Source organism: Nelumbo nucifera, chromosome 1 (genome assembly GCF_055504915.1).
Source record: "Nelumbo nucifera cultivar China Antique chromosome 1, China Antique-T2T, whole genome shotgun sequence".
Taxonomy (NCBI): Eukaryota; Viridiplantae; Streptophyta; class Magnoliopsida; order Proteales; family Nelumbonaceae; genus Nelumbo; species Nelumbo nucifera.
Window position 1 is genome coordinate 25,682,660 of NC_142649.1, and position 23,189 is coordinate 25,705,848.

Sequence of the window (23,189 nt, forward strand, 5' to 3'; positions counted from 1 at the left end):
ATATTCAAAAAGTGGAATTGGTTGTACCTTCTTCAATGAAGAGTGTATCTCAAATAAATTGGGCACCACTAGAGAGGGGATCCATCAAACTTAATTTTAATGGAAACAGTGTGGGGAGGGAATTTGGGGCCTTAAGGAATACGTGGTATGTTTCAGAATGAGGGTCATGTCGTTGTTATATTTTCCAGCCAATTGGAGTAGAGTACGCATTAAGGGCAGAAATGTTTAGTGTTGGAGAGCATACAACAGGCTAAAGGCTAAATTGAAATAAATAATCATTGAAGGTGATTCAAAAGCAGTAATAGGTTGACTGTTGAATGACAAGGGAGCACTGTGCAGGTATATAAGTGAAATTAAGAAGTTTAGATGGTTGATTAGCAACTTCCAAGTGAAAATTCAATGGGTGCGAAGATCACCAGATTCTATGGCTGGTGCCTTAGCAAAACAAGGGGTTGACAGAAATCAGATGTTTTGGGGTAAATTGTAAATCAAACAAGGGTAATGATATGGGTAAGGTAGTAGGGACTACCTATTGTATTGGCTGGATGTACATCTTGTGCACATTTTCTCATAATTTATAAAATTTATTTAAGGTTACTTATAAAAAGAAAAGAAAATAAATTGGCAATCATTCTGCTCTTCAAGCACCACTTCTGGATTGGAATCCAGTGGTATGCTTGATCAACATGTTTGAGATTAGTAAAGCTAATTTTTGTTTGTTGATTGGTAAGTCTTATTTACTTGTCTATTGATGTGATGTTCAAGTGACAGGTAAGTACTAGCAGAACCATCTAGTTTACCCCTTATATTTGTTGTTTGGTATGAGACTTGCAGGAAACACTAGAAATACAAATCTGTTGAATTGTTACCATTGATTAACCTCTAGAAATAAATATGAAGTACATCTTTACTACATTGGTCCATACAAATAAAAATCATGACCTTCTTGGCCAATACTACATCAAACCCATCAAACAAGCTTCCTTCCTTTAAACATGGTAACCACAATCGAACAGTAATGGAAGGCAGCAAACCAGAAGAAAAAGAAAAGAGAAGACAAAAGAGAAGGGAGAGAGAGGAAGGAGAAAGGAGAAAAGGGCCCGAGAGAAAGAGAGCACAGTCAAACTGATAGAGAAGAGATTAAAAGAGTCTAACTCTCTTAACCAGTCGGTCCACTACTTATATTAATTAAAGTTGTGTTTATATAAAAAAACCTGTTTATGATAAATTCTGGACAGGAATACCCTTCATATGAGAAAAGGAAAGACAAAGCCATCCTACAGCCCCTAATACAAGAAATCTACTCTCCTTAACACTTTCAAACATCTCCACTATTGGATCCTACATGGCTATCGATCAATAATTGGCCTCCAAAGGTAGCCCCCAGTATCTTGATGAAGGCCTCCCCACCCATTGTACCGTCAAGTTCATACTTCATGTTAGCCATTTATGTTGCCAAGTTTGCTAGACCCAAGAGGGGGGTGAATTGGAACTAAGTGCAGGAGAATGAAGACTTAGTGTGTGCAATTGTTCAATGTTGCAGTTGAACAAAGTGAATGAACAACTCAAGTAACCGCAATTAATGACTTGCAACTGAAATATAAATGAACAAGACGAAGTTTTTCTTTTGATAGGAAATGGTAACTTTCATTAAGAAATAAACAAGTTAAACAAGATAATTACATCTCCAGCATTCCAAAGCTGAAATGCTGACCCACATTCATAACCACTGTTACAAGGCAGCCCACAAAAGTTCACTCCTGTTTGATCCTTGTTTGGCTAGAGCATCAGCCATCCCATTTTCTGTTCTTCTAACCCATTGGAAGTTTGCTCCAACTTTCCTTGCAAGGCACCAGACTTCTCTCATAACTTAACTGTGGTTCCAGATTCCCAAACTTCCAGATTTCATCCAGTCTATTACTAATCTTGAGTCCCCTACTACTTCAATCGGTTGTAGTCCTGTCTGTTTAGCCAGTCTCAGACCTTGCAGCAGTGCTAATACCTCAGCTCTTAATGAATCACCCACTCCTATAGGCCCTGAAAATAGAGCTAGAATTTTTCCTTCCCCGTCTCCAAAGACTCCCCCTACACCTGAGGGCCCCGGGTTACCAAGGGAGCTTCCATCAAAATTGGACTTTATTTTTTGTTTTGTAGAGGCTGCCCAACTCTCTTGAATTGTTGGGATATATCTTTAAGAGTTGGCTACTGTATTCCAGACCCTGATTATATCATCCACTGTGAATTCCTTAAATAACTCATCTGCTTTTACCCAATGCACTATCTTGATAGTGATCCAATCAACCAAGTCCTCCAAACTGATCATAAGACTGCAGCTCTTGTGGTTTTCCATAACATCCTTCCCCTTTTCTTGGGTTGTCTAAAGAAAACCACTCCCAAATAAATGATATAAAAGTTCAGAAAATTAGCAGGTGTTCAGAATTCTCACCACAAGCAAAGCAAAGGGAGCACACATGAGGGGAAAGGCACTGATTTGGCCTTCTATTTTGTAATACATCACAGGTATTAATTTTTTCCGGAGTAATCTTACTCCAATTCAAACCGGTTAACTAAAGCTTTAAGCTACTCCATTTCCTTCCTTTCCCCCTCACGAACGAGAATTAAATCATCCACAAATTGCAAGTGAGTAATCATCACACCCTCCCTCCCCACTTTCCACACTTTTAGCAAGTTCCTAGCATCGGCCTTAGCAATCATAACACTCAATACATCGGCAACCAATGTAAAAAGAAAGAGGGATAAAGGGTTTCCTTTCCTTAAGCATCTTTTCTCCGGAAAAAAAAATAAATCTATAGCCACCCCACTTACCAGAATAGAGTAGTGACAAGTTGAAATACACCCTTTTACCCATCTATACCACCTCTCTCCGAAGCCACTACACATTAGGACTTCCAGAAGAAACTCCCATTCCACCAAATCATAAGCCTTCTCTAAATCTAGTTTACATAACACCCCTTTCTCTTTTCCTTTTTTTATATTCCACACACTCATTTGCAATCAGGATTTGATCTACGATTTATCCTTGAGGCCAAAACCTTTATTATGATTTTATACATGCTCCCGACCAAGTTAATTGGTTTAAAATCCTTCGGTTGACTAGCCTCCGATTTCTTTGGGACCAATGAAATAAATGTGGCATTTGCTCCCGAATTGATTTTCCCTCTTTCAAAGAATTCCTCAAAGACCTCCATTAGATCACCTTCTAAAATCTCCCAACAATCCTGATAGAAGGCCATCAAAAAACCATCCGGTCCTGGAGCATTTGATCTGCCCATCGAAAAACTTGCTTCCCTTACCTCTTTTACCTCAAATCTTCTCTCCAAGGATTCCATTAATTGCCTATGCCCTGTTTGCCACTCTAGATCTTGTAGGCTCTCTCTTCCTCCTCTCGGTTTGTTATAGATGGCTTTAAAGTGGTGTACAAAAGCCTTTGCAATAACCACTTCCTCAGTTAGCATTATCCCATTCCACTCCAAAGCATGAATTGTATTTTTCCTCCTCCCATTTGCCAGCACCTGGAAGAACTTCAAATTTCTATCCCTTTCTTTGAGCCATTTGCATCTTGACTTTTGCCTCCACATTATCTCTTCCTTTCTTAAGGTTTCTTCCAATTCTTTTTTTAGGTTCCATCTTTCTTCTCTTCCTTCCACCCCTAATCTTCTTTCAGCCTCTTCTTCCATTTTCACATGGTTGTCACACCTTTCTTCCTCTTCTCACATATCTTCATAGGCTAAGGAATACAGTCATTTTTTTACCATTATTTGAACGATGAAGCTCATTAATCCTCTATTGGTAGAATTTGAAATGTTTCTCAACTTGCTTAAAACCATTTTCTAAGGAGGATAGAAACATTGCAGTTCAAATGGTTGAATAGAAATCACATGAGAAGTTTTTCTTCATGTTTCGATCGACAAAATACGAGCTGGTAGTCAACTCATAAGCTCCCAAGTGACTGCTATCAAGAGTAGTCAACTATAGGTTCAAGGGTAATTGACTATAGAGTGACTTTGCTCTCTGTTGTCAAGGGTGGTCGACTAAATGCACCAACAGCATTTTACAATGCAAAGTAATCTACTACTTTCTCCTAGTAGTCTACTACTTCGACAGCTCCAACCTTAGAACACTTAGAGACTTCATTCCAAGGCTTGGGAATTATTACATTTTTAACTCAATTAAAATCTAGGAAAGCTCAAGAACCAGACCCAACTTTAGCCATTGGTCTCTAGATTGGTTAACCAAGTATGGTTTCATTCAAGCCCATGTTGTATATCTTGCACCGGTTGCATCAAGTCCTAAAAAGGTGAAAACAAACTTTAGTACTTTGGAGCTTGATGTCTTCTTTTTCTTCTTCCTTTGGTAACAAATCTTCCTTTGTAAATGGTGCTTGATGACTTCATTTTATTATTTGAATTATCATCTTCTTTGGAGAGACTTAAAGTGTCTTCACTGCATCATGAGAATCAACTACCCTTCCTTGTCTCATGTAAATAAATTTTGTTCATCTTTTTAAGCTCAAATGAGGAACGTCAACTGTCCTTCCTTGCCTCATGTAAATAGTTTCTTCTTCATCTTTGTTAGGCTCAAATGAGGATAGTTTCTCTACAGGTACAAATTTTTCAAACCATTAGTACTCTCAATGAGTTTGTTATCATCAAAACACATATGAGCAACAATTTAAACAGATCTAGTGGCCTGGTCTTGTTGTAGTAATCATCATTCTCTATGAATAAATTACTTTACCTTTTTCCAAAAAAAAAAAAAAAAACTTCTTGATCCCATTCCTATAACACCAGGTAACCTTGTTGGGCAAGAGAAACCACTTCAAAGCATTCAAAAAGTATCTTTCTAGTCTGAAATGTCAGATACTTTATTGGTTTTCTTTTCCTCCAAATATGAAAAATATATTGTTGAACTTATTAAACCTGAAAAAAGTACACAAAAAAATTTCCACATTTGAATACCCAACATCACTAGATTTAAGACCCAAAATCATTCTATTCTATAATCCAAAACCAACAATTCATTATGCAAAGCAAGCTTTGATTTTTATCAAATTTTAAATCTAGCCAGTAGTCAACTTTTACCTGTTACAGTAGTATACAGCATTCTCAGAAAGAGCAATTGCACAAGTGTAGAGCTCAATTGCTTCAGAGTATGAATTTGACTGCATTGCCCGGTTGCCTGGAGAAGGAAAAAAACATGCTTATAGAGACAATTGAGACTATGAAGATATACTGGCATAAATAATTATACATTTTTCAACATCCTATAATCAACAATCACAGGACCAAGAGGACAAGAGACAAAACACATATAGGTAGTGTTACCTAGGTAAGAGGCACAAATTCCAAGTGTCCAGGTGTCAAGAGGTGTCTGGCACATGGACTTCTAAAATTCCCAACACTGGAACATGGCTATACATAAACATATATAATAAGTAAAAGCTTAATTAGAAATAGAAAAGCATATAGACGACCTTTCTAGCCATATGAAAAACACATATGAATAGTGCCACTAGGTTGAATACTTAGATCAGTAGTAATAAGTATAGCCCATGCATTAGCAATTTAGCATCAACAAGAGGCTGGAGTGTCGAATTAGCAAATAAATTATTATATTTTATAGATAGCTATATCAAAGAGATAATATTATTAAAAGAAAACAAAGAAAAGTACGATTATCTAATCCAAAACAAAAACAGACACCAAGGCTATGTTTTGCTTGAAGGAAAAGGTAGGGAAAGGAAGGGAAAGGTGACCTTGTATAGGTTTCCCCACCTTTCCCTTCATTTTCCTACTTTTTCCTTCAAACCAAACACAGCCCAAAGGTTTCCCAAAGGAGAACACCAAGAAAAAATAGCTACACAACCAAAAATGAGTAGCTTCTGAACATGGGTTCTAAGTCTAAGAATGGTAACTTTATGCAAAAAAAAGGCTAAAGATTAGGCATGGATCCATGCACCCCTCCCAAGACAGAGCTAGGACCAGCATTTGGCAATGGCCTTTTTTCCATTGAAGATTGTGTATGAGGTGTTATATCTAAGTTTCCATCATTTTTTAATAAATAAAAAGAAAAATTTATTGAAATAAAAGTACATCTTAGGGTGATGAGGGATTACCAACCATACAAGCATACAAAAGAGAAAAATAACAAAATAGCTCAAAAGTACAAAGATTGGTCCCCTCTTTGAGACCAAAAACCATTTCCAAGTGCTTCCTTTAAGACTCCCTCAAGTTCTGGTAAAATTAAAATATTTTTTTCCACAAATAACAGCAATTTGGCCCCCTCTTTGAGATTTTTCTTCAAAGATACTTCTACTTCTCTCCTTTCAAATCTCCCAACAAATAGAAAAAGGAACACAGTTCCAAGCTATCCTCACCTTCATATTCCCTCTTAATGTAAGCCAACAAGCAAAGATTACTCGGGATCTTGGCTCCCAAATGTCAATGTTAAAGAGACCAAAAAGAAGCCCCATATGTACTTTGAATAGCAACATCCAAAGCACAAGCACACACATTCTTTTCAGCAGCCCCACATAAGCAGCATCTCCCAGCCAGCTGAATTCCTCTATTTTTTATGTGATCTTGCGTAAGAATGCTATCCAGTGCCACTAACCATGCAAATGCCTCCACTCTAGGAAGGATGGGCTTTCCCCAAACTCCTTTCACCTCCAACCTCGACCTAATTCCGTGAAAGACCACTATAAAAATGTTTGTCGAGTAGGCATCATTCATGGATTCCTTCCACCTATTGCATCTTCATAAGGTCAAGGGTACAAATCACAGAACCTACTAACCTCCCACCCAATCCTCTCCCCAAAACTATAGTTCAACCATCTCCAACCTTAAAGGATACAAAGTTTAAGAAGGCTGACTGAAAACTCAATTCCTTTCCAAACATATATCTCCGTATGATGACTTCACCCCTTATTTACATGCCACTACCTTTCTCGAAAGAGCATTCCTTTCTACCCCAAATCTCCATAGCCATTTACCCAAGAGTGCCTTGTTGAATAATCTCACTTTTCTTATCCCTAAACCGCTATCTTTTTTATATATACACACCCAATCACATTTTACTAAGCGATACTTCTTTTCAAACCCTTTAATGCCCAAAAGAAAATCCCTGTGCATCTTCTCAATTGGGTTTGCAACCGATGCTGGAACTTTCAGCAGACAAATAATACACTGGTAGGTTAGGCAAGATACTTTATTCATGTGATTCTTCCACCAAGAGAGATATTTCCCTTTCCACCCTGCCAACCTTTGATCAATTCTGTCCAAAACGGGCAGCCAAGTAGACGAAAATGAAGCTTTTGCACCTATTGGAAGCCCCAAAATAAGTGAATAAAAATTCCCCCACCAAACATCCCAAAATACTTAAATTGGTTTAGGCTTAGATTTTACCATTCCTTTAGGCTGTGTTTGGTTTTAAAGAAAAGGCAGGAAAGATAGGGAACCTATACAAGGTTTGTATAGATTTTCCTACCATTCTTTCAAATCTGTGAATAAATCGATTAGCCCTAGATTAGTTCTAGGTAAGAAGAAGAAGAAGAAGAAGAAGAAGGAGAAAGAGAGAAAGAGAAGAAGAAAGGGTTCGTTCTAGAGAAAAAAAGTCACTCTCCCCTAGTCGACCCACTTGTATTTATATTGTATATATGCTGAATTACAAAAGACTGTATTGTCCCTCATTAAGTATGGGACACAACTTAAACAAAACAGACTATTCACTCTCAACTAGTTAGACAAATGACCAAAATACCCTTGTACTGTCGACTCTAACAAAACCCAATACAGTATTAGTGAAAATATCAGACAGATGCATAAATAAAAAGTGGTAGGCAAACTTCTCTATATACTACTACTCTCTCTCGCTCTCTAATAGAGTGTTAATCAACCTCAATATGTTTAGTTCAATCATGTAGTATAGGATTATGTGCAATGTTAATGAAAGCCTAGTTATAGCAATATAGCATCGACAATTAAGTGTGACTTTAACCACCGGGCTTCAAATACACCATGGGTCAGTGTAATATTTTACCTCTGCATTGGAACAAGCAAAAACACTTATAGAGTACTACTAACTAATGCACAATAGCTAGAAGTAGGCTACCTATCATTTTAACATCCATCTAATATAAAGGCCATGAAAATAGATGGAAGCAAGTGACAATAAAACTCTTATAGAGTACATCTTAGCTGTTAGAGCAAAAGTTAACCAACACCATAAGTTTGTGTATAACCTTTTTACTTCCAATTGAGCCTAGTACCTTCCTTTTGTTCCATTAGCATTATATTTCACTGTAAACAGCCATCTAAATTCACAGATGAATACAAGAATTGATATGCAATTAGTGCAAAAAACCTAACAATAGAAACTGAAAGTATAATGGAAGAGAGAATGGGAAGAATGTACAAAACGTTGTGTTGACATTCCTCTTATATTTATACTAAAAGTTAAAACAAGCGCAATGACCATAGTACCACTGGCTGCCCATGTCAAGAATTAAAAACAGCAATTTTACAAAAACTATAAGAGAACAATAATAGCAATAATAAATAAAGATATGAACCATAAAAGAATCTAAACTAATTTCTCAACATATACAGGAACATACACAAAATTTGAGAGTAATGGCATCCTTTCAGATCCCACTAAGCGGACTCTTTAACACGACCATGTTATGACAAATAATGTGTTCTTGTCAAGCTTATTGTCAGTTCATCTATTGATCAAATAAGTGTAAGATTTACCTTGGGATTTTAAAGTCTCAGCCAGGGTCTTCTGATTAACAATCTGGCATCCAGCTCTTTCCATTTCCTGATATGACAAATAATGTGTTCTTGTCAAGCACAGTGCAAGGAGATGAAATAAGTAACAAAAACTTGGTCAACAAGAAAAGTATAATAAGTATGATAGATTGACCAGCAAAATTTTTCAACTACTATCAAGTCTTAGAAGAGAAAGAACCCGAATAAGACAAAAGGGAGGAAAGTTCTAAATCCATAACATAGGAATATAGGATAATGCACCAATTTAATTGGTGATACTTATGCTGCAATAGAGTTCAAATAACCAAAATTGTGCAAGATCGACAACAAAAAAATAATAACGAAACCAAAATGAAGGCCATATCCAAAATAAGCTGCTAATTTTTTTTTTTTTTTTGGTATTCGGTGCTATGCACCATTAATAACTCCCCCAAAGTGCTGGTTGCGGAATTTGGTTCCGCTTCAAATCTTAATAGAATTCTCTTTGTTATTTATCATAAAAGAAAGAAATGGCAAATATTTGAGACTTAAAACAGGAGGATTACTTGACTTTCAAGTATATCATGAAGCCAATAAAGTTGATCAACTAGCCAGATTGGTAGCAAATAGTCAGTTATATGAGATCTTTCATAACATAACACATCTTCCAAAGAAGGCATGCCAGAAACTGGACACTTTAGTACTTAGTTACATCTTCTACTTGGCTTTTTGAAATAAATACCAGGATAAAAGTACTGGAGACTACTTTCAAAAGTCCAACATTGGAAATGGAAGCAGGCATAGAAGTAAAGAAATGCCAGGAAAGGCTCTAGTGAACTAATTTTGTAAACACAATTTTATTCCCAGATTATTTATTTATTTATTTTTGGTTACTAGTTAGATGCATTGGCTCTTATGGTTATTGAGATTAGAGTTCAGTCAAGGACAAGTTCATATCTAGATGGCTAGTCAACTATAGGTTTGGGATTGTGGTTAGGCTAGGCCTTTGTAATTGTGGGGGTCAAACTTAGGCCTAGATTCCTCTTCTCCTCAATCTATCTCTCCAACTGTTATTGATTATTGATCTTCAATAAATTTTGTTATCAGTCAAAATCAGAAAGGAAAAGCTCCCACCTTCAAAAAGAAGCTCTCGTAAGTGTTACATATCTTTAATCAGAGGGTTAGGAGTTAGAGAAACATCATGTTTTTTTATTGGAAACGGTAACTTTCATTAAATTAAAGGATAACCTAGTACAGCTGTCACCTTCAAAGGCAAGGTGACCCCTCGATATAAAACAATTACAAACATGCCCAGAAAAGATTTTCCCCACTAACTCCTTGTTTAGCTAAGGTATCGGCCATTGCATTGGCTGACCTCCTAGTCCATTTAAAATGTGCTTCAAGCTCCCTTGTTAGGTACAATATTTCCCTTACAGGCTGTCTAAGAGACCAAGTGTTCAAACTGTTTGTTTGCATCCAACCTACTACCAGTTTCAAATCTCCCCCCACTTCTAATCATTGAAAACCCATTGTTTAGCCAATCGCACCCCCTACAGGAGTGCCAAAACTTCTGCTCCAACTGCGTCCCCCAAACCTCTCAGGCCAGAGAACATGGCTAGGACTCTTCCTTCCCCATCTCTAGAAACACCCCCAATTCCAGAGGGGCCAGGATTACCTACAAAGCTGCAGTCAAAATTCAACTTCACACCAAAAAGTAGAGGGGACCAATCCTCTTGAAGAGTAATAGAAGAGAAGGACGAGCTCGCTACTGTGCTCCAACCTCTAAACATATCATCTACAGAGAAGTCCTTGAACAGATCCAATGATTTCAGCCAATGTATAGCCTTGATGGTGATTCCTTCTATGAGTTCATGTGTTGTTTTTCTTGCCCTTGGAAAATTCTTTTACTTCTCTCTTCCCACACTGCCCAAATAATTGCTGCCCTCATTGTTCTACACATCACCCTTCTTTTCTTTGGTTGTCAGAAGAAACAAGAGTAAAAAATATCTGCCATGCTTGTGGGAGGATTCTACCTACACCTAGAGAGAGAGGAGAACCAATCCCAAATAAGAGTAACAAAAGGACAGGAGATTAGTAGATGATTAACTATCTCACCACTCTTCAAGCAAAGGCTACAAACATGCGGTGATAAGCACCGGTTTGGTCTTTTGCTTTGAAGCACATCCAAAGTGTTAATTTTTCGGAGAACCACTTCCCAACAAAAGGCCCTCACTTTTGGAGGTACAAGACAACACCATAATTCTTTTACTGAAAAGTAGGAAGCCAAGTAAGAAGATAAAGAAGTACCTTTTTTATTCTCGAGGCTAACACCTTAGAGATTATCTTATACATGCTACCAATCAGACTAATGGGTCTAAAGTCCTTTGGGTGACTTGCATCCACCTTTTTGGGAATCAAAGCTATATATGTAGCATTAGCACCTGAATTCATCTTACCTCTCAAAGAATTCTAAGAACACCTCCAACAAGTTACCACCTATGATTTCCCAGCAAATCTCGGTAAAAGGCTATCGTGGAGCCATTTGGACTTGGGGTTTTAGATCTTTCCATTGAAAACAGCATCTTTTGTTTCTTGAACCTCAAAATTTCTTTCTAATTCATCCATTAGTTCTCTACTCCCAGTTTTCCACTCAAATCAGAAATGTCCTCTCTCAATCTGCTTGGATCATCATAAATGGTTTTAAAGTGATCCACAAAGGCTCTTGCTATCTCTTCCTCCCTTGTAAGCACTTCTCCATTCCATTCCAGCCTCTCCACAATATTCTTCCTCTTTCTTCCATTTACCAAGGTATGAAAGAATTTGGTATTCCCATCTCCCTTCTTTAGCCATTTACATCTAGACTTTTGTCTCCAACTTATCTCCTCTATTCTAATGATTTCCTCTAACTCTTGTTTCAATTTCCACCTTTATTTCCTTTATCCTACCCTCAATCATCTCTCTGCTTCCCTTATATCAAATTCTCGAATCCTTTTAGCAATTCATTCCTTTCTTTCTTCCACTCTTCCAAACTCCTCTTTGCTCCTAGCTTTCAGAGCTTGTAGCAGTTTATAGAACCTATACCCTTTCCACCTAAACTCCACCTAATTCTTCCCACCAAAGTTGTACTTTCTTTATAAAATCAGGATGATACAACCACATTTCTCAAACCAAAAAGGACAAGGTCCTCCTATTTCTTCTTGTGAGAGCCTAATTGGATAATGGTTTGAAGTTGGTCTAGGAAGAGCCCTTACCACCAATTCCCTCCAAGCATTCTCCCAATCTTAAGAGAATAAGAATTTATCTAGTTTACAACATAGGGTTTCTTCTTAGAAGTTGACCAAGTAAAATTTGCTTGCAGCATGGCCAGCTCTCTCAATTCAAAGGAATCCACAAGTAGGTTGAATTTCCTCATGCTGGAAGTGGCCCTATGGCTATGATTGGTTGTTTCATTCACAAACCTAATGACGTTAAAATCACCCCCCAAACACCAAGGAGCACTCCATAGACCCCTTATGGCTGCTAGTTCCTGCCAAAACTTTTCCCTTTCCCCATATGAATTAGGCCATAGACATTAGTTAAAGCCCATTCTAACCCGTCCACCTTCCTCCTTAACCATAACTGTAAAGTTATCAATCAGTTCTTCAGTACATTCCATCTCTTCATTCTTCCAAATTGTCATAATGCCCCCCAAAGCTCCCCACGATTGTGCAAAAGCCCAACTTTAACCTCTAGCTGACCACGTACTCCTCACCCATCTTCTATCCACCTCCACCAGCTTTGTCTCTTGACTCGACACAATATCTGGTTTCTCTTTCCTAAAAACTTCCCTAATCACCCTTCTTTTCCTTTGATTTCCCAGACCCCTTAACTCCAACTAATTATCTTCATAGGAAATAATATATGTCAAAACCCTGAGATTACCTTATATTAACCCATTCTTCTTTCCTTTCTCCCTGTACCTCCTTTTCATAGTCAACTCTACACCTAAGCCTCTCCACCTCACTCATCTTCTTTGTTCTTCTCTTTGGTGTCTCTAACTCCTCTTTGCTTGGAGCTTTTCTTGCTCCACTTCCACCTCTTTCTTCTTATGCTTTTTTCTATTCTTTCTTTTTGCCTTTTTAGCTCCCGCCCCACTCTTGCTACCTTCCTTTTCCTTTTCCAAGGATATCAGGTTTGGAGTAATACCTTGCTCCTCCAGTTCGACCTTGGATTGTAGTTCTACCTGTACCAACTGCTCAAAAATCTACATTATTAGCTCCCAAATTCTCTCCCCTTCCTCCTTAGAATCCTCTACAGCCTCGACATCCCCTAACACTTCTGTTGCTTCCATTGACACACTAGGACTAGAAGCTGTTGGACAAGATTTGGTGTCACCTACAGGCTGGACAATCAGGCACAACTTACCAGACCCAAGAAGCGGAAACACAACATACCAGATGTTACAGGCCCGCGAATAGGATCTCGTCACGGGTCGGTCCACGGGGAAAACCTCCTGTTTTCCCTTGTTCCTCCCTTTTCTTGAGGAACCTATCTTGGCGCCTTAATGGTGATTTGTTCAAGAGATCACCAACTCTCCTCTACTCTGTCTTGACTGAGAATTTCGATGCCTCTATTGAATATCATTAGCTCCTTTAAATAGGAGATTACAAGAAGATAAGAATCCCACTTTTAGGAGGACTCCCTACTGATCTATACTACTGAATTTAGATAAGAACACTGAACAGGTAAGACTCCCTACTAGATAAGATAAGACTCTCTACTAGATAAGATAGAACTGTATCTAGCTAGATAAGATAAGCACACTGAATTAGATAAGATGAGAACACTAAGATGAGAACACTGAGTTAATCGCCCATTACTGCTGCTGTCCATCACTGCTGCTGTTAGCGGCTGTAAAAGCATCCACAACACCAGACCCAAGAAGCAATGCTGGAGAGTCAAGCAAAGGAGACTTTCTGATACACGAGGCTTTAAAGGGGGTGATCTCCTCCAAACTAACCTTTGTTGCGCTAAAAGGGGAAGGGAAAACATCTGTAGGTTTGCTTGTTGAGTGTGGAGTACTTGTATACACTCTATGGGCACACTGGCTTTGACTCTGGATCAAGAGAGGGTTTCTCTGCCTTTATTCGAGGTGTTCTCCTCACCCAGGGGAGAGCCTTCCAAACCACAGCTCTTCTAAGGATCCAAAGAAAAATTGGTTGGGGCCAATGGAGAGTTTTCAAATAGTACTCTTGTTCCTAGGTCCGCATCCTCCATGAAAGATTTGCCAAGGCTACTCTTTACACTGACGATACTGGACTGACCATAGGAATCCTCATCCATTTTTTCCTCTTCGCATCTTACCCAATCTGAATCAAATTCAACATCTTCCTCTCTGCTTCTGTCATACCTCAGGTTTGGACATTCAGGGGTGGTTGAGTGGGACACCAGCCTCGGTCTCCAGGCAAATTATTTAATGAAAAGAATAAGAATAGAATAGAAGAAAATAAGAGAATGAGACAGCAGAACAATGGGGAGAAAAATCAACCCCCACCTACAACAAACTTGTATTTATAATTAAACACAATGCGAAAACTACCAATCTACCCTCCTTGTAAAAATAGAGTGGAAGGATTATGAAAACGCCTTGTCGCCCACTCTTTCTTAAACTAAACATATATTATAACCAATTTTCAAAATTTCAAAACAATACGCCCCGTATCAAGTGATTTTATCATATCGTTGAGTGAATGATACACGAAATACAGGCTTTTTAGCCCCATTTCAAGGGGTAAGATGGCCTAAGACCTACCCCTTGACCTATTTTTCAAAATAAAAATACTAGAAAAAATAAGCTTTGCTTTAGGTAGAAAGTACTGATATACACCTTCCAGATTATCATAGTGTATCGATACTTTGAACTTTGATCATAAGAATCCCTCTCAATCATTTCCTCTTTCTTTCCCAATTGTCCATCTACCATAGATTCTCTCTATTTGCTTCTCCAATGTCATCCCATCTATTAACCACTCTTTGGTGTAGCTCATTTTATACTTTAATCCATCCTTCCAACTTTCTTCATTCAGGTATGACAATGAACTGTTTCTTCCCCCTATCAAACTTTTCTTCCAAAGTTACAAACCAGCCTTTGGAATTTCTTTTCCTTTCTGCAACATATTCCTTCCTCAAGTGACTAAAAGTGATTTTCCATGTCTCACACCAGCTCACATACACTGCGCCATAAAGGAAACATTGAAACCAGAAGGCTACATCGCCCACTGGCAAGACTGTATGACCTCTCCTTCAGTCCTTCTCATGTTTTTATCATGAACTCCTGGTAAACCATCTCTTCCAATAGTAGTACTTTCTTCTCCAGATTAATGACACTTCTCCATTTCCTTGCCTGTAAAAAACCTTCATCATCCATTTTCTGAGTTGACTAATATTCTTCAATACTACAATCACCCTACTGAAGGAGGTAGTCCAGGTAAAGCTTATAAACACAACTTACGTTATTTTACCCAAACTATAACCATCTAACACATTATTCATTATAACCCTCAGAACCAATTTCTGGTTTAGGTTCAGTAATATATTTCAGTTTTCACGTTCCAACAAAAACTACTTCAACAGATTTTAACATGGCACATAATCATCACCATTTAGTTTGAAGGAAGTCATCTGTACTGTAAAGAAATTAGAAGCCATAACCATTCCAAGTTTAATTTCACCACTGTTTGATGCCATTCTATCAACTACAATATGATCTTAGGCTTGATCACACTCCTATATGACACTGCTGTACTTGGACCAACAAAAACAGAAGTAATTTACTAATGTACCAAAAACCTGAACTGAGACAACACTTAAAACCTAAGTAATATTAAATCAAGGGATTTTAACAGATAAGGGCAATTTTTGGGCCCTAATATCAATAAAAGTAATATTTTTAATAAAATTTCAAAAATAGGTTAACCTTTTAAAAATAATATCAAATAAGGGAAAAAATACTGTTCATCTTCTTTCTCTTGCAAGCCATTCATCAGCGCCGCCGCCTCCAGCAACTTCTCCGCCTATCTCCGCCGCCTCCGCTCACCTCCAGCAACGCCTTCCCATATTTAATTAAGCACTATATATATTTAAGTACTCTTCTTCCGCAGGTTCTATACACTTGAATTGAAAGCTAGCGAAAGAAAGAGTACAGCGATGGCGAAATATTTGAAGCTTCGAATTTCCCGATTCTTTCCGACCTTCCACTCCTGCCGTTCCAAAGACCCTTCCACCCTGACGGAGAATCCACATCCTGTGGCTTCCGGACTCTCTCCGGTGAACCCCAAGGCCATCGACATTGATTTCCCAGCGAATGCAGCTTGCCCACACTTTCCACTACCGCCGACCATCAGGAATCATTGTTCTTTTCTGAAACGCCACATGTCATGCACAATAGTATCCGTCACCTGTGGCTGCCATCTGATACCCAGCGGTAGTGGCAGACAGCATGGAAAATCCTCCGGTGACATGCCAAAGTACAAATGGAAGGAGGAAGATAAGTGGCGTGTTGTTGCGAGAGTGAACGAAGAGAGTCCTCGCTGTAAAATTTACAATCCATCGCTACCCGGAGGCTCCAAAGGGCATCAACCACCAATGATGGAAGTGAATATGACGATAAAGAAGAAGACACAAACGAGTAAGAAATTGAAGCCCAGGGCTCGTATCAGTACGTTCTCCACCGATAGCGGTTGGTTCAGCAGCGATGGAGGCGAACAGGTTGACGATGAAGAAACTGAACCTAGTTAGTTATTCTAGAAGTTTATCCATGGATTCTTTTTCAGACTTCAACCCACGTCTGGAAACAATATGCGAATCACCCAGCACTATGAAAGGTTTAAGGGGTCATAAGAAGAACAAGCAGAAGAACATGAAAAAGTTGAAACATCAGGTTTCCAGGAGTAACGGAGGATTTGCATCTGGAAAGATGATGACAGAGTGTGGTTCACCGGAAACAGAAGTGGCAAGATTGTCGGAGTTCCGGAGAATGATACCATCTGTTATGGATGGGAAAGTAAGGGAGAGTTTCGCGGTGGTGAAGAAGTCGGAGGACCGCTACCAGGATTTCAAGAATTCAATGCTGGAAATGATAGTAGAGAAACATATGTTCAAAGTGAAGGATTTGGTGCATCTGTTTGCAGTGTTTCTTATCTCTGAACTCGTGACAACACCACAATGTCATCATCGGTGCCTTCTATGAGATCTGGGAGTCTTTGTTCTGTAAATCCCCGATGACCAGATACTCAACTAGTTCCTTCCACTAGCCACTAGCTTGTTCAAATTCATACGACCAAATATTCAAATGTTTCGCCATCGCCGTACTCGTTCTTCCGCTAGCTTTCAATTCAAGTGTATAGAACCTGCAAAAGAAGAGAACTTAAATATATATAGTGCTTATTTAAATATGGGAAGGCGTTGCCAGAGGTGAGCGGAGGCGTTGCCGGAGGTTTCCAGAGGCAGCGGCGGGCGGCAGCGCTGATGAATGGTTTGCAGGAGGAAGAATATGAACAGTGTTTTTGCCCTTATTTGATATTTTTTTAAAAATTTAACCTATTATTAAAATTTTATTAAAAATATTACTTTTATTGATATTAGGGCCCAAAAGTTGCCCTTATCAGTTATAATCCCTTAAATCAAACCCCAGAGTACGGATCATTTTCTTCTAGCCACTGCATGAGTAGAGAGCACATATACATCACCAATTTTGCTATACATACCTCAACATATAAGTGTGTAATTAAGTACTGCTGTCAGTCTGTCACTCTTCTAGTATATAGCCATCAACCACCATAACAGTAACCATCTTTGAATTATAGAGGGAATCACACCAAGATCATACACAGCCCAGAAACCACAGCCAATCATGAAAGCTTCCAGTTAGCGATTTTAACTCTATGGAGAGATAGATTCAGATCCCAACAGTTGCAAAGCTTGGAAACAACAGAGAAAAGAGAAGATCACAGATCACAAAGGATGTTCTGATACAGAGTAAAAATGCTCTGCAATCACCTATTTATTGAAGAGAAAAAGAACGGAATAGCACTAAATACAAGAAGAAACAGAGTAAAGAAGAATGAAAGTGCACTTCGATAGGGAGAAAAATCAATTCACCACCTGTGGCAGACTTGTATTTGTAATAAAAGACTTGTTAAGATAATTACCAATCTACCCTCCTCAAGCAAAAATACAGTCAATGGCCAATTATGCCCTGCCACCCACTCTTTCCTAAATACACATATAACTATTTTAAGGTCAGTGGTGAGGTGAACCCCTCGTATACCAAACTTTCAAAGCACAAAAATGCACAATACTTGAATAAAATGTTATGATGAGCCCTTATAGCGGCAGTAGTTTTAGGACAGTGAATTGCAACTTTATGATGGGCCCATTGTTGGGACCCAAACACTCCCTCCGAACCCAACTATAGGAGTGGAGAAGGCCACCACCGAGCAGCATTTCACTAGAAGACAGAGGCTAGCGTGACACGTGGCAGAGTCTCCCAGAGTTAGTTACACTGCCACCAGAAGATATTCTCTCCATGATTGCATACATGTAGGCCAGCTATATAAGGCCCTGATCATGCAATAAGTGGCGTGAATGAATATCCCTTTCATCTCTCTCTCTGAGTCATTTTCTTCCTACCTTTCCCCTTTCCCTCCCGTTAAGCCACCCTTGAAGGGGCTTCCGAGGTGAGCGGTAACTCATCAAATTGGTATCAGAGCCAGGCTATCCAAATCCCAGCTTGAAGTTGGATTTCACCATGTGTTGGACGAACTCAAGGAACTCAAAGTGGTCATCTCCAGCTTCGTCTCTCAGCAACAGTCCGACGAGACCAGTCACCTAACAGGAGTGGAAGCCTCTGCTTCTAATAGCCGAAGAACAGGGGATTACCCCACTGGAAAAGTCACTAAGATCAACTTTCCCAACTATTCCAGTGGAGATCCCATTCCTTGGATCTTCCGAGCAGAAAGATATTTCGAATACCACGAAACTCCCGCACACCACCGTGTCTCCATCGCCTCCATTCATCTAGAAGGAGACGCGATTCTTTGGCTCCAGTGGTATCGCTGGAATCATCCCCAGGTAACTTGGGAGGAATTCACCGAAGCTTTGTGCATCCGTTTGGGCCAAAAGCGTTCGTGGACTACGACGAGCTGATCACCCGGTTGAAGCAGACTGGAACAGTAGCAAAGTACCATCTAGAGGTGAGGGCTCTCCATCCAGCAACTGTCATGGCTGTGGTGGGATTGGCTCGCCTGCAAGAAGAAAGAATCGACAACCTTCGTAGAGCTAGCAAACCAAGCTACCCGAATTTGAGGACTCCTCAACGGGTCGATCAGCAGCCCATGAAACCGGTTGAGGATCATCAGAAGCCCATATTGCCCTGGCCCACTATGCCCTTCAAACGTCTCTCATGGGCTGAGATGCAAGCCCGACGCGAGAAAGGCCTTTGTTATAACTGCGATGATAAGTTTGGACCGGACCATAAATGCTGGGTCCAACGGGTGTTTCTCCTACAAACAGAGGAAGAGGCAGAAGAGATAGACCCAGAGCACTTAAATGACTGTGAACTGATTCCAGACGGACCAGAATCTGACGGGGCCGAGATCTCCTTACACGCCCTCATGGGCCTCAACTCTCTTCAGTCCATGCGAGTAGAAGGAAGATTGGTGGGCCAGACCGTGATGATTTTGATTGACAGTGGCTCTACCCTGAATTTCATCACTTGTCGTTTGGCTAAGCAGCTAGGTATGATCATACAACTCACTCCTCTTTTTTCAATCCATGTGGCTAATGGGAGTTAGATGTCGTGTAATGGTGTATGTAAGAAGGAAAAAATCCTCATACAAGGCCATAGATTTGTGATGGATCTCCACCCATTGGATTTCTCGAGGGCTGATATCATTTTGGGGGTTCATTGGTTGCGTGGCCTAGGCCCTGCTCTATGTGATTGAGCCAAAATGACAATGGACTTTCACCAGGTTGGCCAATCTTGTCATTTACAAGGGGTGCGGCCCCCTAGTCCACAAGGTGACACTTTAGCCTCCATGATACGGGCCTCCAAGGATGCTGGCCAACCCATATTTATGCACTTAGGCATTCGGCCCATAGTCCCAATTCTGGACAACAAGGGCTGTGTTCACCCCACAAAAGCCCAACACAAGGCATTACGATCGATACTCGATCAGTTTGGCGATGTATTCAAGGAGCCGAAACAACTACCTCCACCCCGGGCTCGTGATCATCAAATAACTCTCTTACCCGGTTCTAATCCGGCCAATGTGAGGCCATATAGATACCCTTACTTTGAGAAGCTGGAAATTGAGAAAGCAGTGAGAGAACTATTGGAAAAAGGGCATATACAGACCAGCACCAGCCCTTTTTCATCTCCTGTCCTCTTAGTAAAGAAGAAGGATGGTAGTTGGCGCTTTTGCGTAGATTACCGGGCCTTGAATCATATTACTGTGAAGGACAAGTTTCCTATACCCCTCATTGACGAACTACTGGATGAGTTAGGAGAGGCACGAGTATTCTCCAAACTAGACCTACGGTCCGAGTATCATCAAATTCAGGTCCACCAGGCTGACATCCACAAGACGGCCTTTAGGACCCACGATGGCCATTATGAGTTTTTGGTTATGCCTTTGGGCCCTCATGAATGACATCTTTCAGGCCCTCCACCTTTCAGGCCCTCATGAATGACATCTTCAGGCCATTTCTAAGGCGAGTTATTCTGGTGTTTTTCGATGATATTCTAATGTACAGCAGAGATTGGGACACACATATGGAACATCTGAAATTCACCCTCACAACTCTAAAGGGGCACCAGTTACATGCCAAAATGACAAAGTGTTCCTTTGGACAAGGACAAATTCAGTACTTAGGCCATGTGGTTGCAGCAGGTCGGGTCATAGCAAACCCAGAAAAGGTAGATGCCATCCAGAAGTGGCCCAAGCCCACTACTGTAAAGGCTCTGCGGGGCTTTCTTGGGCTTACCGGATATTATAGGCGCTTCATTAAGGGGTATGGGCTTATGGCCGCCCCTCTAATGCGTCTATTAAAGAAGGATTCCTTCAATTGGACTGATAAAGCCCAATGGGCTTTTGAAGACTTGAAGACAGCAGTTTCCAGCCCTCCAGTCCTCACTCTTCCAGACTTCTCTCAGCCCTTTGAAATAGAATGTGATGCGTTGGGAGTAGGAGTAGGGGCCGTCTTGATGCAGAAAGGGCAGCCCATTGCTTATTTCAGCAAGGCTCTCTCAGCAGCTCACCAAAGTCAGTCCACTTATGTCAAAGAAATGATGGTTGTGGTAATGGCAGTGCAAAAGTGGCATGCATACCTATTGGGACACCAATTTGTTATTAGGACAAACCAACGAAGTTTGAAGTACATAGCAGAGCAAAGGGTGCACACCCCGGAGCAGCAAAAATGGCTTAGTAAACTGATGGGCTTTGACTACCTCATAGAATATAAGCCGGGGCCCGCAAACAGAGTAGCTGATGCCTTGTCACGAGTAGAGGAGTTAGCTCATCTGACCTACTCTCAGCCCAGCTTCCCTTGTTCGAAGCTATACGGCAAGAAGCCAGGTCTGACCCACAGTTGCAAGTCATTAGAGATAAGTGGAGGCAAGACCCTTCACAAGTTGTCGGTTACCAAGTTGTGGGGCCTGATCTTTTCTTTAGGAGTCGGTTTGTTGTTGCCCAAAATTCGGCCCACAAAGCTGAACTGCTAAGGCTGTTTCATGACTCCGCCTTGGGAGGGCACTCAGGGGTGCTACGAACCCTAAAGAGGCTCAGCAGCCACTATCATTGGGTGGGAATGCGTAAGGATGTATTACAATATGTATCCGAATGCCAAATCTGCCAACAGCAGAAATACTCGTCACAGTCTCCCACTGGCCTTCTACAACCTCTCAAGATTCCAGATCAAGTGTGGGAAGACCTTTCCATGGACTTCATCACGGGTCTTCCTCGTTCTGCAGGAAAGGAGGTTATAATGGTAGTAGTTGACCGTCTCACCAAGTACAGCCATTTCTCTGCATTACCTCACCCTTACACCGCAGCAATGGTGGCTAGCATCTTCATCCGGGACGTCACCAAGCTGCATAGAACCCCAAGATCCATTGTCTCAGATCGGGACCTTGCTTTCCTGAGTTCATTCTGGAAGGAATATTTTCGGTTGCAAGGAACCCAACTGCACCCCTCCACGAGTTACCACCCGCAGACTGATTCGCAGACTGAAGTTCTTAATTGTTGCTTGAAAGCCTACCTTAGGTGTTCCATAGGGGAAAAGCCTCGACAGTGGTACAATTCGACTTATCAGTCGGCTGTTGGAATGACACCCTTCAAAGCTCTTTATGGCAGAGAACCTCCTCCCATATTACCTTATGAATATGGGTCATCCAAGGTGGCAGAAGTAGAGACCCGTCTACTTGCGAGAGACAAGATTCTTAGATTGCTTAAGTCCAACTTGGCAAAAGCCCAACATTGAATGAAGGCCCGCTATGACACTCACCACCGCCCGTTAGAATTTCAGGTGGGTGACTTTGTTTACCTTAAGCTCCAACCTTACCGCCAGATCTCAGTAGTAAGACGGGCTTGGCACAAGCTACCACCCAGGTATTATGGGCCTTAAAAGGTTCTGGACAGAGTGGGCCTTGTTGCTTATCGGTTGGACCTCCCTGCAACCTCAAAACTTCATCCAGTTTATCACATCTCACTTCTTAAGAAGGCGGTGGGAAATCATACACCTGTCTCACCCAACTTACCCCAATTCACTGAAGAAGGGGACATTGACACGGAGCCTATCAGAATTGTGGATTTCCGTTGGGTTCGACGAGGTGGTCAGGTTATGCCAGAAGCCAAGGTAGAATGGGCTGGGCTTCATCCAGATGATAACACTTGGGAACCTTATCTTAGGCTGAATGAGAGGTTTCCAAACCTAGACCTTGAGGGCAAGGTCAATGATAAGGGGGGAGGAATTGTTCGGACCCAAACACTCCCTCCGAACCCAACTATAGTAGTGAAGGCCACCACTAAGTAGCATTTCACTAGAAGACAGAGAGGTTAGCGTGACACGCGGCAGAGTCTCCCAGAGTTAGTTACACTGCCACCAGAAGATATTCTCTCCATGATTGCATACATGTAGGCCAGCTATATAAGCCCTTGATCATGTAATAAGTGGCATGAATGAATATCCCTTTCATCTCTCTCTCTGAGTCATTTTCTTCCTACCTTTCCTCTTTCCCTCCCATCTTCTGTTTCAGGAGGTTAAGCCACCCTCGAAGGGGCTTCCGAGGTGAGCGGTAACTCATCACCCATCAACTGCATTATAGCCCCCCACCCCCCCCCCCAAAAAAAAAAAAGAAAGAATATAGCAAAAACAAAAACACCA

The 23,189-nt window shown here is 40.6% G+C and overlaps 1 protein-coding gene and 1 pseudogene across 4 annotated transcripts in view; one reads left to right on the forward strand and one right to left on the reverse strand.

The window, feature by feature from the left end:
• TPR8 (Tetratricopeptide repeat (TPR)-like superfamily protein) overlaps window positions 1-23,189 on the reverse strand; it is a 123,788-nt gene that overhangs the window by 56,220 nt on the left and 44,379 nt on the right. For all 4 annotated transcript variants that reach the window (XM_010245563.3, XM_088896237.1, XM_088896239.1 and 1 more), the window contains exons 5-6: window positions 8,772-8,838; window positions 5,103-5,199 (exon numbers count right to left, since the gene is read on the reverse strand). In XM_010245563.3, the coding sequence (XP_010243865.1) occupies window positions 5,103-5,199; window positions 8,772-8,838 (164 nt within the window). The remainder of the gene's footprint in view (window positions 1-5,102; window positions 5,200-8,771; window positions 8,839-23,189) is intronic.
• On the forward strand, window positions 15,920-17,470 carry LOC148803018 (transcription repressor OFP7-like; annotated as a pseudogene).